The following is a 13,950-nucleotide window of genomic DNA, read 5'->3' as shown; positions in this document are numbered from 1 at the left end:
CAGGGGACATGAATATTAAACAGTTGGGAGAGCACGCGCACGCGCACGCACACACACACGCACACACACACACACACACACACACACACACACACACACACACACACACACACACACACACACACACACACACACACACACACACACAGGAATGGTATTTGTGATTACATAAGCAGTGATAATGGCAAACCCACAAACAACACACAAGGGGATTTTTCTTTTTTAACCGATGGGAGCTTGAAGAATAAAGTCAGTGATGCAACGAAGTGATGTAACCGCACATGAGCTTGTATCTGCAGCAGGAACCTTCATTCAACACCATTACATCACGAACGGACGTTTTCCAGCTCTGCAGCCGTCTCCATCGTCTCACTTCCCCCATCCTCAATGAAAACTCTAACTCAAAGCCAGACTGATCCAATAGACAAACTTTAATCCCTGCAGTGAGCGTGTGCTCGACACCTTCAGCAGCGCAAAGTAAAGGCGCAGGCAGCCGGCACCACTTCCTCTCTAAAGGGCCTGTAACCACACAGCACATGGCCGTGGGGGAGGAAGTATCAAGGACTTAGTTGGGTGTTTGACCTTCACTGAGAAAACCATCAAACATCTCAAATCAATTGATAATAATTAAAGAAAGTTTCTCCCTCTCAAAAAGCCACAAAATCTACAAAGTAACTCAAACTATACGTTAAATATCTAAGTAAGTATGATTATACTTTTTTCCCTGGACTCTACCTGTGGATGCCGGAGCACTCGATGCACAGCAGGATGCCAAGGTTGATGGAGGCCCAGCGAGGGTCGGCCTGGCCGCAGTCGCAGCACTGCTCGTTCCCCGGCAGACACTGGATCCGCTGCAGGATGGTCTCGCCCCGGGCGCTGCGGTCCCGTGGCTCGCTGGCTGAGTCAATACTGCTGGTGGACGGGGAGGCGGTTCTGTCCAGGTGCTGGATATTAACAGATTAGATAGTAAAAAATCACACACGCGATACAATATGTTTTGCAACTGTTCTCCCCATTTCTCTCTGCAGTAGTTGATGTTTATGATTTCAGATGTGAGCAGTGAGTGCTCAAGTGAAATTTAACTGATTAGTCGAATGATCGATTATTCAACTGACAGAAATGACTCAACTGTTGTGATCATGAATGTGTGTATGTCATTTATTAGATAAAAAAAATTAAAATTTAAGATTTCCAGATTCTCAAATGTGCGGATCTGCTACTTTACTTTGTGAGAAAATGTGTTTTTCACTATTTTATGCCATTTTTAGGCCACATATTTAAATCAATTTATCAGGATAATAATAAAAAGATGAATTGATAATAAAATTAATTGTTAGCTGCTGCCAAAATTAAATTATAATGCTACAGAACGAGTTGATTAAAAATTATGAACCACAAAAATACAAAACTGGACTCATACCAAAATTTCCCTCTTAAATGTACTTAAGTAGAAGCATAAAGTAGAATAAAATAGAAATGTCTAGATAAATAACCTTATACCAATATAGTTCTTGAGTATATGAACTTAGTTACTTTCCACCACTGTAACAATTCAATAAAATATCATAAACAAGCAAAAAAATATAATTTCTAGGTTAATTATGGCTAAGAACCGGACGTACCTCTATGTAGTAGGTGTCTGGACTCTCCCTATAGGCTGAAGCGATGCTCGCCTGAACTGCCTGAATCCACGATAGTCTGAGCTTCTCAGATTCAGCCTGAAGCATACAGCTCCTGTAGAACAAACAATCACAGTGTGACCAAATCATAATGCACCGCCTGACAGAGCAACATATTTAAATATATATATGTCTGCACCACTTGAATCCGTTCAATGGTAGAGATGGCAGTGGGAGTGTGTCTTACTTGGTGGGCGATACGACCTCAAAGCAGAACCTCCTCTCAATGTCCTCGCACGGTTTGACGGAGCACAGTCGGAGGTCTTCCACCACCACAGTCAGAGAGTCCTGCAAACACAAAATCAGAAAATTATAATTATAATTTCTACGCTTATCAACGGCCCAAACTGCAGAACCTGGCAAACAACTGCAGAGGACCTGGAAACCACACACGGGCCTCTGTGCTCTCCGTATTTCAGTGAAGAGGACCGTCACGTTAAAAAACCTTCACCACCTGTTATCGTTGCACTTAACCTCTGAGAGCCTCCTGCACTCCAGGGGGAAACTGATAGGTTGGAAGATAAATGGACTTGCCTTGAGCTTCTTCTGGTAGACCAGCTGACTGTTCTGTATGGAGAACCACCGTCTGGAGAGAGGGAAGGGGAGGAGATAAATAAAACATATTTTACATGGATAATCCTTTCAATGCTTGAGGGTCAGCGTGCAAAAGGCTGAACCACTGTGGACCACATGTGAAAGCATCGCTGAGTGAAATGGGTTTTGTTCCTGGCAGCATGTGAGAGGAACAAGCTGACAGAGCTGCCACCGAACGAGGAAGTAGCACTGACAGTAATTAGCTAGTAACAGTGTACTATACATTTTACCACTATAATGTAATAGTGCAATATTTTTAAACAATTATATTCTAAGTTATTGTATTTTCTTAAGGACACAAAATTTTAAAGATTCATGTTTTCTGAATTGCCCCTCAGACAAAATCAGCTGCAATTTGAGCCCCATTTTCTTTTAAGTTTCATTTGTTTTCATTTTGGCTCCATTGAAGGTTTTGACGAATTAGCTATTTGCACTTCCTGTTTGTAGTTCACCCGTGGATGGATGTTTGCACTAATATCACCGGACAACTAATAAATGAGGAAAACTTTAAATTGTGAGGATTCTCAAGCAGCAAGTTCTGGATTCACAAGGAGAGACTTTTGTCTATTATTTCCAAGTGGATTGATGGACGTTAATCACTATTGAAATAAGAGAAAATTATATCTCTGGAAATTGTAAGTCAGCCTGAATGTATAAATATGTGTATCATATCTAGGTGTCCATGTTTGACTGAGTTACCGTGACATTTATGATGCAAAATTGTGAAACAACTCAGCTCGCCAAACTACAATAATAAACTTACCGTCATTTTAATTTCATTCTGCATAAATATAATCTATAAATCTATTAAATATGAAATAAAATGCACATAATCTGTGTTAAAAAATAATGTATATTGGTTTGTTTTCATCCAGTCATAAAACATGGACATGCAGAAACACACACAATTTTTTTTTTTTTTAAAAGACCTTAGTACCTACATATATGCAGTATTGTTCACATATCATAGCTGGATTTCTTTTGCATTAACACTTTCATAATTCTCTTAGATATAGTAAAGCATATAATATATATATAGTTTTTTTTAATGTTATTTCTTACTTTTCTTTTGAAAATCTCTGTGTTATTACCTGTTCCAGGTCTTGAAGGCATTGCTGGCCCTCTTGAACAGGTACCCCTCCATCACCACACCATTAGGGGCATCCACGTTGAACTCCACCTTAGAGTCGTCATACGAGAAGTCCTGAATAACAGGAGGAAGACAAAAACGCAGGACACGGAAAATTAACCCTCGCTGTCAAATAACAAAAAAACCAAAGGTCACCTGACCAGCTGTTCGTTGGCAGGATGCTGCTCTGACCTTTAAATGATCAAACAGGAAACAAAACACCTTTTCCGTGATGGAGAGGCTGCATGTGTGCTGTTCCTGGAATACGAGTAGCATGGCACTGTACATACAGTCCATGAACCGACCAAATCATCAGAAATCGTGTGACCGTGCGGAAACGGTCACGTGCGAGTGCGTGTACGAGCGAAATGGAATCGCATGCCATCTTCCTGTGTGGCACACAGAGAGGTGGGGGGGGGGGGGCGGCATTTCATAACTCAACAGATGTGAGTATGACGCAAATTATTACATAAACTACAGAGTGTGATTCACGGGACATTACCCTCTAACCTTTTCATGACTCACAGCTTCCCTATGACACCTAATGCACTTTGATGCTGACCATCAGACAGAATCACACAGGTAGTCAGGGCTGGGGGGGAAAGGGTCGTTCCTAAATTAAAGGGAACAGGAAACACAAGCATCACTATGTAAACATCAGTGTTTTGCTGTTTCATGTAAAAAGAAGAAGAGTAAATGGAACAGCATGACCTCAAACTATTGAAACACAACGTTTTAGAAAGAATTAGGGACAGACTACTAACTTATGCAATGTGGCCCCAGTCTCCACACCAAAGTCAATTTAGGCTGCACGTTTTAACCAAATAGATGTTTAAGTCATAAAAAAAAGCATATATGAAAGTGTCTCACACGACCCATAATAAATAAAAAAGCAACCTTCACCGATGCTGTTGTTTCATAAGAGAGAGTGTGTGAACTCGCAGCAGCTCTCCATGTCTGAATAAAAGCACGACCTACTGACTCCATAAATCATTGTTGGGACTTTAAATGAAATGGAAGGTTGATTTCCCGCACAGAGACAGCACCGAGTTTATTAGAGACGTAATGTTTCTGTCGTGGATCTTTGTCAGATCTTTATCCTTAAAAGACACAGGTTGTAATACGCAGGGAAACAAGAAAATCAAATCATCTATGTTCTTTAGATGGTCCATGCAAAATAGATAATTTTCAGAAAAAAACAACAGTTAAAATTTTAAACCTTGACTTGAAATAACTTCCAAACCTTCTGGTAATGAAGAAAAGCAAAATTTGATTGAGTAATATTAAGGAAATATGAAATAAATTTTTTATAGGTGTGCAGGAAATTTGCATTGTCTTTTCCACATGATTGCATTTTCCAAGGCACCAGTCTGTATTAGGTAACAGTTATTTCTTCCTTCATTTTATTTTTTATTTCTTAATGATACAATGCAGTAAATATGTCCTGTCATATACCTGGGAAATGTCTTTACTAATTCTGATTTTAATGAGACGTGATGAGATGTAATGAGAAAGTAATTAAAGGGATAAAGTCAGAAATAAGTAAATACGTAAAGAGTAGGTGAAAGAAGAAGTCTGTCTTTGCTAATCTAAAATCAAGACAATAGGAATAATCACAAAATTTGAGATTTCATATTTCAGTTAACTATATGAAAAGTACAGCAAGAGCAGCATCAAACAGCCAATGTAATGCAAATCAAACCCACCGAGCTCCGGTCCCACCGGCAAAAGATCTTCATTTTCAGACGTTTAGTGTGTTTCAGCAACATTGGTCCAGAAGCACAAGGAAGGAAAAAGTAATAAAAAAAATAATAAAAAGGCTCCTAAAAATAAATCCGGATCTCTCAGAGTAGAAACATGTCGTTCTTCACTCTCTGTGGGCTGCAGCTCTCACAGCACATTGTGTCGCTGCGGCGCGCTGCGTAATTCCAGGCGCTGACTTGTTTGCCCTCCACTACAGCCACCCGCCTGCCGCCCTGCGGGCCTCAGGATTGGGACCGATTACCATACAGCTGCCAATCTGCCCGTGGGCAGAACAGGGAGCCACGAGGAAGAACAGTGGACTGCGCTGCGCAGAAACTGTGGCTGCTCCCGACCCAAAGACAAGCCGACTTGCTTTCGACAGTTTAGCCTGAGCGTTACAACTCCCTTCAAAACACACCTCCCCTTTCCGGGGAAGGTGGAGGTTTCAGTCGCACGTTGACCCTGTGGGGGGGGGTCGATGTGGCAGGCAGCCAAGATCACCAAACAAACAGACCACTACTGAGAGTGACCCTCTACCCCCACACTCACTGCAGCTGAGCTCAAAAACCATAAATCCCTGCGATGCAACTTTCCAGAAGAAATCTAGTGAATGCCTCTTACCTCCAGCCGCCGGTTTGTTTCCAACACAAGTCATGACAAACAGTGAACTGAGACGCGCACCGTGTGGTCCTCTGCAATCTCTCGAGCTCACAACAAAGGGTCATCCATTTTTAATGACGCCACGTCACACGGACGGAAACCGAACATCGGTGAATTATTGAACGAGCTGGGAACCAGCGACTTCCAAATGTTACAAGCTACAGATGAGTAGATTGCGGCGGTGGAGCGGCCGGCGGACAAACAGAAAACAGGCTGCGACACAACGGATGCTGCCGACAGCGTGTCCTGATGCTTCATCCACCTGCTGCTGCACGCCGGGCTGCACAGCCCTAACGCCAAGTGGCGAGCCCCAGTTGGTCGCACCGATTACTCAGTCTGTGTTTGTTTATTGTCTCTAAGGTCCGTCTGCGTCTCATTACTATCACAGTCTGAAAGCTTTCTTCTGTTACAGTCTGGCTTTGTACTGTACGTACCTGCCCGACATCTGTTTCAACTACAGTAGTCCCCAACACACCTGGTCGACTTCATGGCAAAGTTACCCGAAAGGCTACAACATCCCCAGCCATGAAACATACTCAACCATCTCCTGTAATTTATTTATTTTACCAATGTGAACCATAATTGCGGCAACAAAGAGCCAACACCGAGCTGATCAGACTCAAGTCAATGCTTGAAAAAAATTGGTTCTTTGTCGCAGGTGATTATACTTGCATGAACACACATTTATGGACAATATATCAAATTTCTGTTAATAAGTACCTCAACATATTACACACTGTAGCTTTAATTTGCTTCCTCCTCCGGAGCAAACGTTAACACAGACCAGTAGCTAATCAGGTTACTGTCAGCGCTGTGTGAGAAAAGCTTTCTCTGAATCCTGAGGAACTTCGCCGACTCCTCTAATGAGCGTTGAACACAAAAGGGATGTTGAGGTTGAGGAAACTCAAAAAGCCCAGCACTGGAGACGAGGAAATTACACGTGAGGTGACTTTTCAGTCTTTGGCCTTCCTCTGATTAATTCCTCTAACGAAGGCCCCTGGGCTGAACTGTAATGTGTTAGTGAATGAACAGAGCTGTATTAGTCTGTAAGTGTCGTACCTTGTCTCATCCCCCGAAGAATGAGAATATTTGACCAGAGAGGACAAACGACTTCATTGAGAAGCTTTTGCTTATAACAAATCATTCAAACAATTAGAATTTGTGAACAACGTTGGCTGCAAAAAAAAGAGGCTGTGATAACAAGCCATGTGTATGAATTAATTTGATGAGTAATTTTTTTCGGACTGCGACAGTAGGATTTCATGAGAAAAATGCTGCTGCTGAGTTCTAACTAAACCCGGAAAGTGGATCACATTAGTCCAGTTTCAGATCTTAACACTGGCTTTCTGTTGGTTTTGGTTTTTATTGAACTTTCTAATGTTTTGATTATTAGGTCAATTGAGAAAATAAGAACTGATTGGGAAAAGTTGCAGCCTTTACCTTGTTTATTTAGGCCATAGATTTCTAAATGTGTGTGCCTTTATGTCGGTGATTTCATTTTTTGTTGCCTGGTGTAAAAAAAAACCCAACATTATTCTATTACATCTATCTGCAGTATTAGGTAGTAAAAATAGATCCGGAGACACACGGGGGCAGCGATGCAGCACCGCAGCCGTGATGTAAATGCAGAAATATAGAACAGCAGGCAGAGCCGACTGCCTTCGACAGGACTTCTCCATTAAATCTGTGGTTAAAAATGAATGGCGCTGGCATTTAGATGCTTTTCACTGCTCTGTGTGTGCCCGGTCCACAGGTGGAGCACTTTAACTCCCGTTCTGCTCCCCTGGTTTTCGCTTGTACAGAGCATGGGCTGCCCCTTTGTCCCTGTGTAAGTTTACACAAGGCTTATTGAACATGCTCAATGTGATGAGGAAGAAAAGAACGGGGAGAAAAATGTCTTTGAAGGAGGGAGAACAGAATAACAACATGTAGGGGAACGCTACTGTTCTGAAAGCAGCACAGGTATTCTACAGTTTTTAATATCTAATATCTTATTTTACATTTTCAGATTCATTAAGTTTACACATAACGTATGATGGACGTCGAGTGAAACAACATGGAATAGTTTTCTGACCTATTTGTTTATGCAGGAACAGCATCTTCATTATCTCATTTTAGGACACTTCGTCAATTATGTCTTTGCGACAACAGACGGTTCCTATACGGGTCATTCTCACTAAGTTCAGCGTTTTCTAATTGTTCGATATAAATGATTCACGATGCACTTTCAGCTCGCCGGAGTCGGACGACGCGACAGCTGAGGAAAACTTCAAAGGGGTTTGCTAATGCTCTGCATTAACGCCGCGGGCCACGCCGCACCGTCGCAGTGCACTAAACCAAAGCTGTGAAAAAGAGGCAAATTCATATGGTAAAAACGAATGGAGGAGAACTCACCTGCATGAGGGTCTGAGAGGAGATGGAGGCGCCGGGGGAACAAGCAGACAGAAGGAAAGAAGAGAATAGAGCATTAGAATCACCAAAACGCAGACTGGTTTAAATGTGGATAATACAATAATCTTTTAGGGTGAATGCACCTCTGATTATCCTCTTTACGGGTCCTCCAGTAATGAAAAGCTTTCCATCGCAACTCAGCAACAAACAAAAAAACATCACCCAACACCTCAATATTCTCATGCAATATTCAACGTGGCTTCTTCAACTCGTGACCTTGTTTATTTACTACCGCCTCATCCCCCTGTGATAAGTGGTGTACGCAGCTTAGTGTCCACACGCACAACAGCTCTGGCAAATAACAGATCAATAACTGGCCCCCGACATGTGACCTGGCCCCTTCCCCGTGGCTCTGTCCGCAGCACAGACCTCTGCGCCTGGAGGAAGAGCGTCGACGGGAGCAGCCTGACAGATGGCCACTGATCCCCGGGTCACAGAGGAGCCAGACGCTGGCCCACGGCAAATAACGGGGAATTTGTGAATTATTAAAGACGGGAGATGCTGGACCCTCCAGTTTATAGAATTGATCATTTGGAACATCAAGAGATGACGCAAAGTAGGATCTGTGCAAAGCCTGTTTGAAAAAATAAAACATTTTAGCGACGTCTTGGTGATGGCAAAGTAGTGAGGACATTGTTCTTGCAGATCAAATTAAGAGCCGACAGCAAAGTTATAGTGGGACTGTATTTGGGCAATGCAACGGTTTGAGCCAAAAGCTAACAGCTAAGCTATCGGGCCGGCCGACATTCACGACAACGCTAACATGCTGTTTTTAAGCTAGCACAAACGCTAGCAAGCTAACTGCAGTGTGGCCGCACTCTGACGTAGATATATTGATAACCATTCTTTGTAGTTCCACGAAAATTTATATTCAGACATTCAACATCACAAGAGGATACAGCCGACGTCAGGTCGAAAATTGCCAATTAAGAGACTACCACGTACTCATTGCTACTTAACACTACTTAGAGCAAAACAGCTAACAGCTAAGCTATCAGCTTGCTCACATGCTCACAATGGCTGTGCTAGCTTAAAATCAACATGTTAGCACTGGCAAGCTAACTGCAGTGTGGCGGCGCTCCTGTCCTAATTTTTAAATCTTTTCTAAAACGTAACTAGAAATTATCTTTGAGTGTTTTATTTGTAATACATATAATGTCAAATTGTCAAGGGGAAAAAGCACAGCTTTCTTTGTTTCCCTTCTTCTTCAGTACAGATAGACAAGCTAGGAAGGCTAGCAAAAACTAGCCAACTGAGGCCTTCAGGTTCCTGGTGTCTGGTGTCTCCGACCTCATAAACAAAGTGTTGAACAAAAAGAAATTGGACCTGCTGAAAGGTCATGGGATCACCAACGTTCTTACAATTCATCCTGAGGGTTTTCACCAATCGTCAGGCAGTCCAAACTATATTTGAGGATTATCTCTAAAAATAAAAACGCGCCGGACGAAAAAGCAGGGAATCATCGCAGTCGGTAGGACTTTTCCTACAGGCAACATGAATGTCCGTACAGAATGTTTTAACAAACCATCCGATCGTTGTAGAGATATTTCAATATGGACCACTGCGGTGGAGCCATGACACCAGCATGGTTGAAATTCCTCAACAAAACCATAAGATCAGCACTTCAATGGACTAAGAACACAGTGAATGTCTACTTATGCACCAGCTAATGCACATGTGCTGACAAATGCCATGTATGGCAGACAACAGTGGGATTAAAACACTTAATTCAACCTGATTTAATGCTTAAATCAGTGCCTGGACTTTGTTAGGGAGATTAATCAAACACTTCCCAGCTGCCCAGGTCTAATCCCTCCCCAGTCACAACAGACGCACTGGGCCAAGTGGCAGACTGGATCCTAGAGGTGTGATGAGAGCACATTCACACCCGGTTGGCTTCTCAGCACAGCTCGCTGTCAGCCTGCCAACCTTACGGACACAAAAGGAAGATTCTTCGGGGTTCGAAAACACACGTGTTTAATCATTTCAGCCAATCCCAAAATGCCTGAATCCTTTCTTGTGGGGATATAGCCAAGACAAACAAACGGGACAGTGTTTAGTTCTTGAATCGAGGTATTTCAAGTTGTGTCAAGTGTGTTTCAGCAAGATAAACACTCCCATCTCCCAGGAAACAAACCCTGCACGGACTTAAACATAGAAGACGCTCCTCACGTGTTGAAGTTGTAATGTTTATGCACATGTACTGAATTGTTTTGGCATCTCAGGATCCTTCTGTACTTCTCTTTGCTGTGCTGCCATTTTTTCCCATATGAGAATATTGAAGCCACATTTTCTGCAGAACTGTCCGATTGAAGAATTTTTAAACAATTCACAGAATGTGATGTTATATCCGTTTCAGGAACATCCAAGCCAAAGAATAAAAATCTGATGGAAAACCAGTAGAATCCTTATATAATTTTTTTCAGTACTTCCCAGCATACTATACAGTAACACCAAAAACAATTGACTCGGACCCGGATGAGAAAGTGGATACGTTGTTTCATCAAATGAAAATGATCAATTCCATAAATAAGACTTTCTAGGGCGTTTTTAGAGAACCTGAATCAAAGGTTTTAAGACTTTCCATGACCTGTACCCTGCACATGTTTGCACTAACAATCAAATTGTGTGCAATTTTTATTTGGTTAATAAAAGATAGAATAAAATAAAATAGGGACTCACCCTCTGCTGAATGGTGGCATGTTTATGCTCCATCTCCCTCTTCTCCATGGCGGAATCAATCACAAGCTGATCGAGCTGCGAGTCAGTTCACAGAGAGAGAAAAAAAAAAATCAAAAACAGAGAGACATTCAGTCACAATGTGAATCTTCTTCTTTGAGCAGTGAAATATTTGTACCACACAGAGCGCGACAGTTCGGTGACTGTTGTGATTCAGAGCAGCTGACACTTTCCAAATGTAAACGCAGACTGAGCCTCCAATGACACGTTGGGTCAGCGTTTGTGAACGGATGGAAGTATTGATTCAGTTCTCCTGCAGCAGTCAACCTGCACGTCAGCCCGCAGATAACATGTGCACCAAACAGCTGCATTGGAGCTTTTTTTAAATCAGTAACAAGTGAAGTGCATTTTGATAGAAAGATTTATCATATGTTAAAAAAAGTAGATCCAAAATCTGATTCAAATATCTAATACATCACCATGTTTCAATCGTCAAGTGGAAATTTAATGGACACATTATGCAACTGGCCCTGGTCGATAGTTCGATAGCAGGGAGTCAAACTAATTCCATTTGAGACAGTGTGCCCGGGGAGGTGGTGCAGCCCAGCTGGTGGTGGAGCACCAGCTGAGCGGTGGAGATAAAGAGCCTCCGCTCACCTCAGCAGCCAGTTTCTTCATGTGCGGGTCGATCTCATCGAGCAGGTTGTAGCCCTGATGGAACAGCGAGTACTGGGCCTGCATGAACGACAACATCTGGGTGGGACAGAGAGAGGCAGTGAAGTTTATGACTCTCGACAATATTTGTGTGGAATATATTATATAAGATGCAGGCAGTGCATGTGTTTGTGCGTTAACTTACTGCATCAAGGATCTCAAATTTCTTCTTCGCCTGAAGGACATTGATCTACAAAGGAAAAATTTGCAAAATGTGACAGTCTGGAGTAATGATAACATTGTCGGCAACATCCTCAACAAAATACACTATATTTGACTTCTGCTGGTTACCACCATAATTCCCTCTAGTTGACAAGATCCTCATTTGTGACACCATCAACCATGATTTGACTGTGCGGGGAAGAAAAGGAATGGGACACACTATCCGACAGGTGACCTTTCTTTAAGCTGTTTCCTTTATAGTTCACATTTCCTTTATACGTCGTGCAAGAATTCATGATCGCTGCTCAGGCGTTTCCTGAATTTGCCTCATCTGCTTTGTGTATCGTAACCGATGCAAACCTAAATGACATTTTGTGCCACATTTAAGAGGTCACTTGTACATATAGCGCATCTCCCCGCAGCTTTGACCTTTTCCGCCTTGAGATGCTTTCAGTTAAGACTCAAAGAGGGTCAGTTGTCTGAGTGCAGTGAGGGACGGCTGCCAGCAGACAAAGTCAAGAATGGAAAGAGGGCACGGCCGTCACAGCGATCGCCCTGAATCAGTCTCCCGCGGGCACTCTTGGGTCGGAGGATACAACTTGTGGGCAAAATAAACGGCATGCGGCATATGAACAGAGCTTGTGTCATACAGGCACGAAGCACGAGGACGGACAGAGACGTCGCTGCAGACTAAAGGGCTACGTCATGATCACTACTCGATTGTACAGGTCAGATTAGTCGGTCTAGTAGAAATGTTAATGAACACAAAGGAACATTAAAACTGAATTAAGCACATGGATAAAACATGTAGCTAACCCTGTACATGTACTGCTAAAAGCACAAAGCAAAATAAAAGTTTACTTCAAACTATAAATAACCAAAGGAAAAAGGGATTCATGGATAGGAGTCGTGTCTCTGACCTGTAGCACGTAGTCCAGAGCGAGGTGTCGGAAGCACTTGCGGGTGATGCTGAGCGTGCCGGTGGCTTCCTCCACCTCGTGAGGCTTGTTCCTCGGCGCCTGAGCGTTCTTCACCTGCGCTATTTCCATATCCTCTCGCACCCTGTCGAAGTGCTTCTTGGTCTCCTTGAACTTGCGAACATCCCTGACAAGACACAGAGATGCAACATTAAAGTACCGCCGGCGAAATCAAAAGCTCCCAACAAAGTCAGCGTGAGGTTAGACGCAACCTACTTTAGCAAGATTGTTCATGATACGTCTGACAAAATATCTAGGCTGCACAGTGTTTAATATTTAAAAACAACAAAAAGGTTTCCGGGGATAACAAGGGTACATCTGCTCTTTAAAGGTTGTGGACTATATCTACCTGTGTTGGGTTTTTCATACAAATTCATTTCTACAGGGTTACATAACTGAAGAATTGAGACTTGACAGCTTTACTCACTCTTTCACGAAGTTGTGCAACTGCTGCTTAACAGACCTCTGAGCTTGATCGAACAGAATCTGAAACAGACGGAAAGAAGAAATGAGCAGCTATTGATTCTGAAACACATTAGGACTTTGTACACCAGGAGGTGAAAGCCTTGGGCAAAGCTTTTATATGTTGCTACTGCAGAATTGCAATTGATACGTTAGTCTCTGAAGGATATAGATCAATATATCATGAATTAATCATTGAGCACAGAAACAATTAATCGGTTGACAGATTTTCTTTTTTTTGATTTTTAGTGTGGAAAAAAAAATAATTCTGTTCCTCAATTGTTGCTTGACGAGGGAAGACAATAGTGCGCTTCTGTCAAACCAACTTCATGTGTTTTTATAACCAACAGAGGGAGACACAACACAACTTTCTGATGCATTCAAATGATGCGAATCAGCCCCTAACGCCTTTTGGAATGAATGGAAGAGGAATACCTCTCAGACTCGAACACACCCGCTCGAACGCAACAACACACTGCCTTCAGTTAGTGTTTTACATTCAAGATCCCTCCCTTGTCTCTTTCACCCTCTGAGCACATTGTCTGTGATTGCTCCTGCCATCCCGCTGCTTCTGCCGCCGCCCCTGCTGCTGCTGCCGCTAAATAGGTCACTCAGACAGAGAAGCAGAGAGAACGTGAGTGAGAGAGGGAGGGATTTTGGTTCAATGTGACACTGCCAGAATCTGCATCCAATGCAGGGT

The 13,950-nt window shown here is 42.6% G+C and overlaps 1 protein-coding gene across 2 annotated transcripts in view; it reads right to left on the bottom strand.

Moving 5' to 3' along the window:
- acap3a (ArfGAP with coiled-coil, ankyrin repeat and PH domains 3a) overlaps nt 1-13,950 on the bottom strand; it is a 62,962-nt gene that overhangs the window by 10,010 nt on the left and 39,002 nt on the right. For both annotated transcript variants that reach the window (XM_035645548.2, XM_035645549.2), the window contains exons 5-15: nt 13,216-13,274; nt 12,732-12,915; nt 11,795-11,839; nt 11,593-11,688; nt 10,939-11,013; nt 8,200-8,211; nt 3,365-3,477; nt 2,214-2,265; nt 1,867-1,967; nt 1,623-1,734; nt 736-944 (exon numbers count right to left, since the gene is read on the bottom strand). In XM_035645548.2, the coding sequence (XP_035501441.2) occupies nt 736-944; nt 1,623-1,734; nt 1,867-1,967; nt 2,214-2,265; nt 3,365-3,477; nt 8,200-8,211; nt 10,939-11,013; nt 11,593-11,688; nt 11,795-11,839; nt 12,732-12,915; nt 13,216-13,274 (1,058 nt within the window). The remainder of the gene's footprint in view (nt 1-735; nt 945-1,622; nt 1,735-1,866; nt 1,968-2,213; nt 2,266-3,364; nt 3,478-8,199; nt 8,212-10,938; nt 11,014-11,592; nt 11,689-11,794; nt 11,840-12,731; nt 12,916-13,215; nt 13,275-13,950) is intronic.

This window comes from Scophthalmus maximus, chromosome 3 (assembly GCF_022379125.1).
Source record: "Scophthalmus maximus strain ysfricsl-2021 chromosome 3, ASM2237912v1, whole genome shotgun sequence".
Classification (NCBI taxonomy): domain Eukaryota; kingdom Metazoa; phylum Chordata; class Actinopteri; order Pleuronectiformes; family Scophthalmidae; genus Scophthalmus; species Scophthalmus maximus.
Note: the sequence above shows the minus strand (reverse complement) of the source record. Positions and strands in the feature narration are given on the sequence as shown.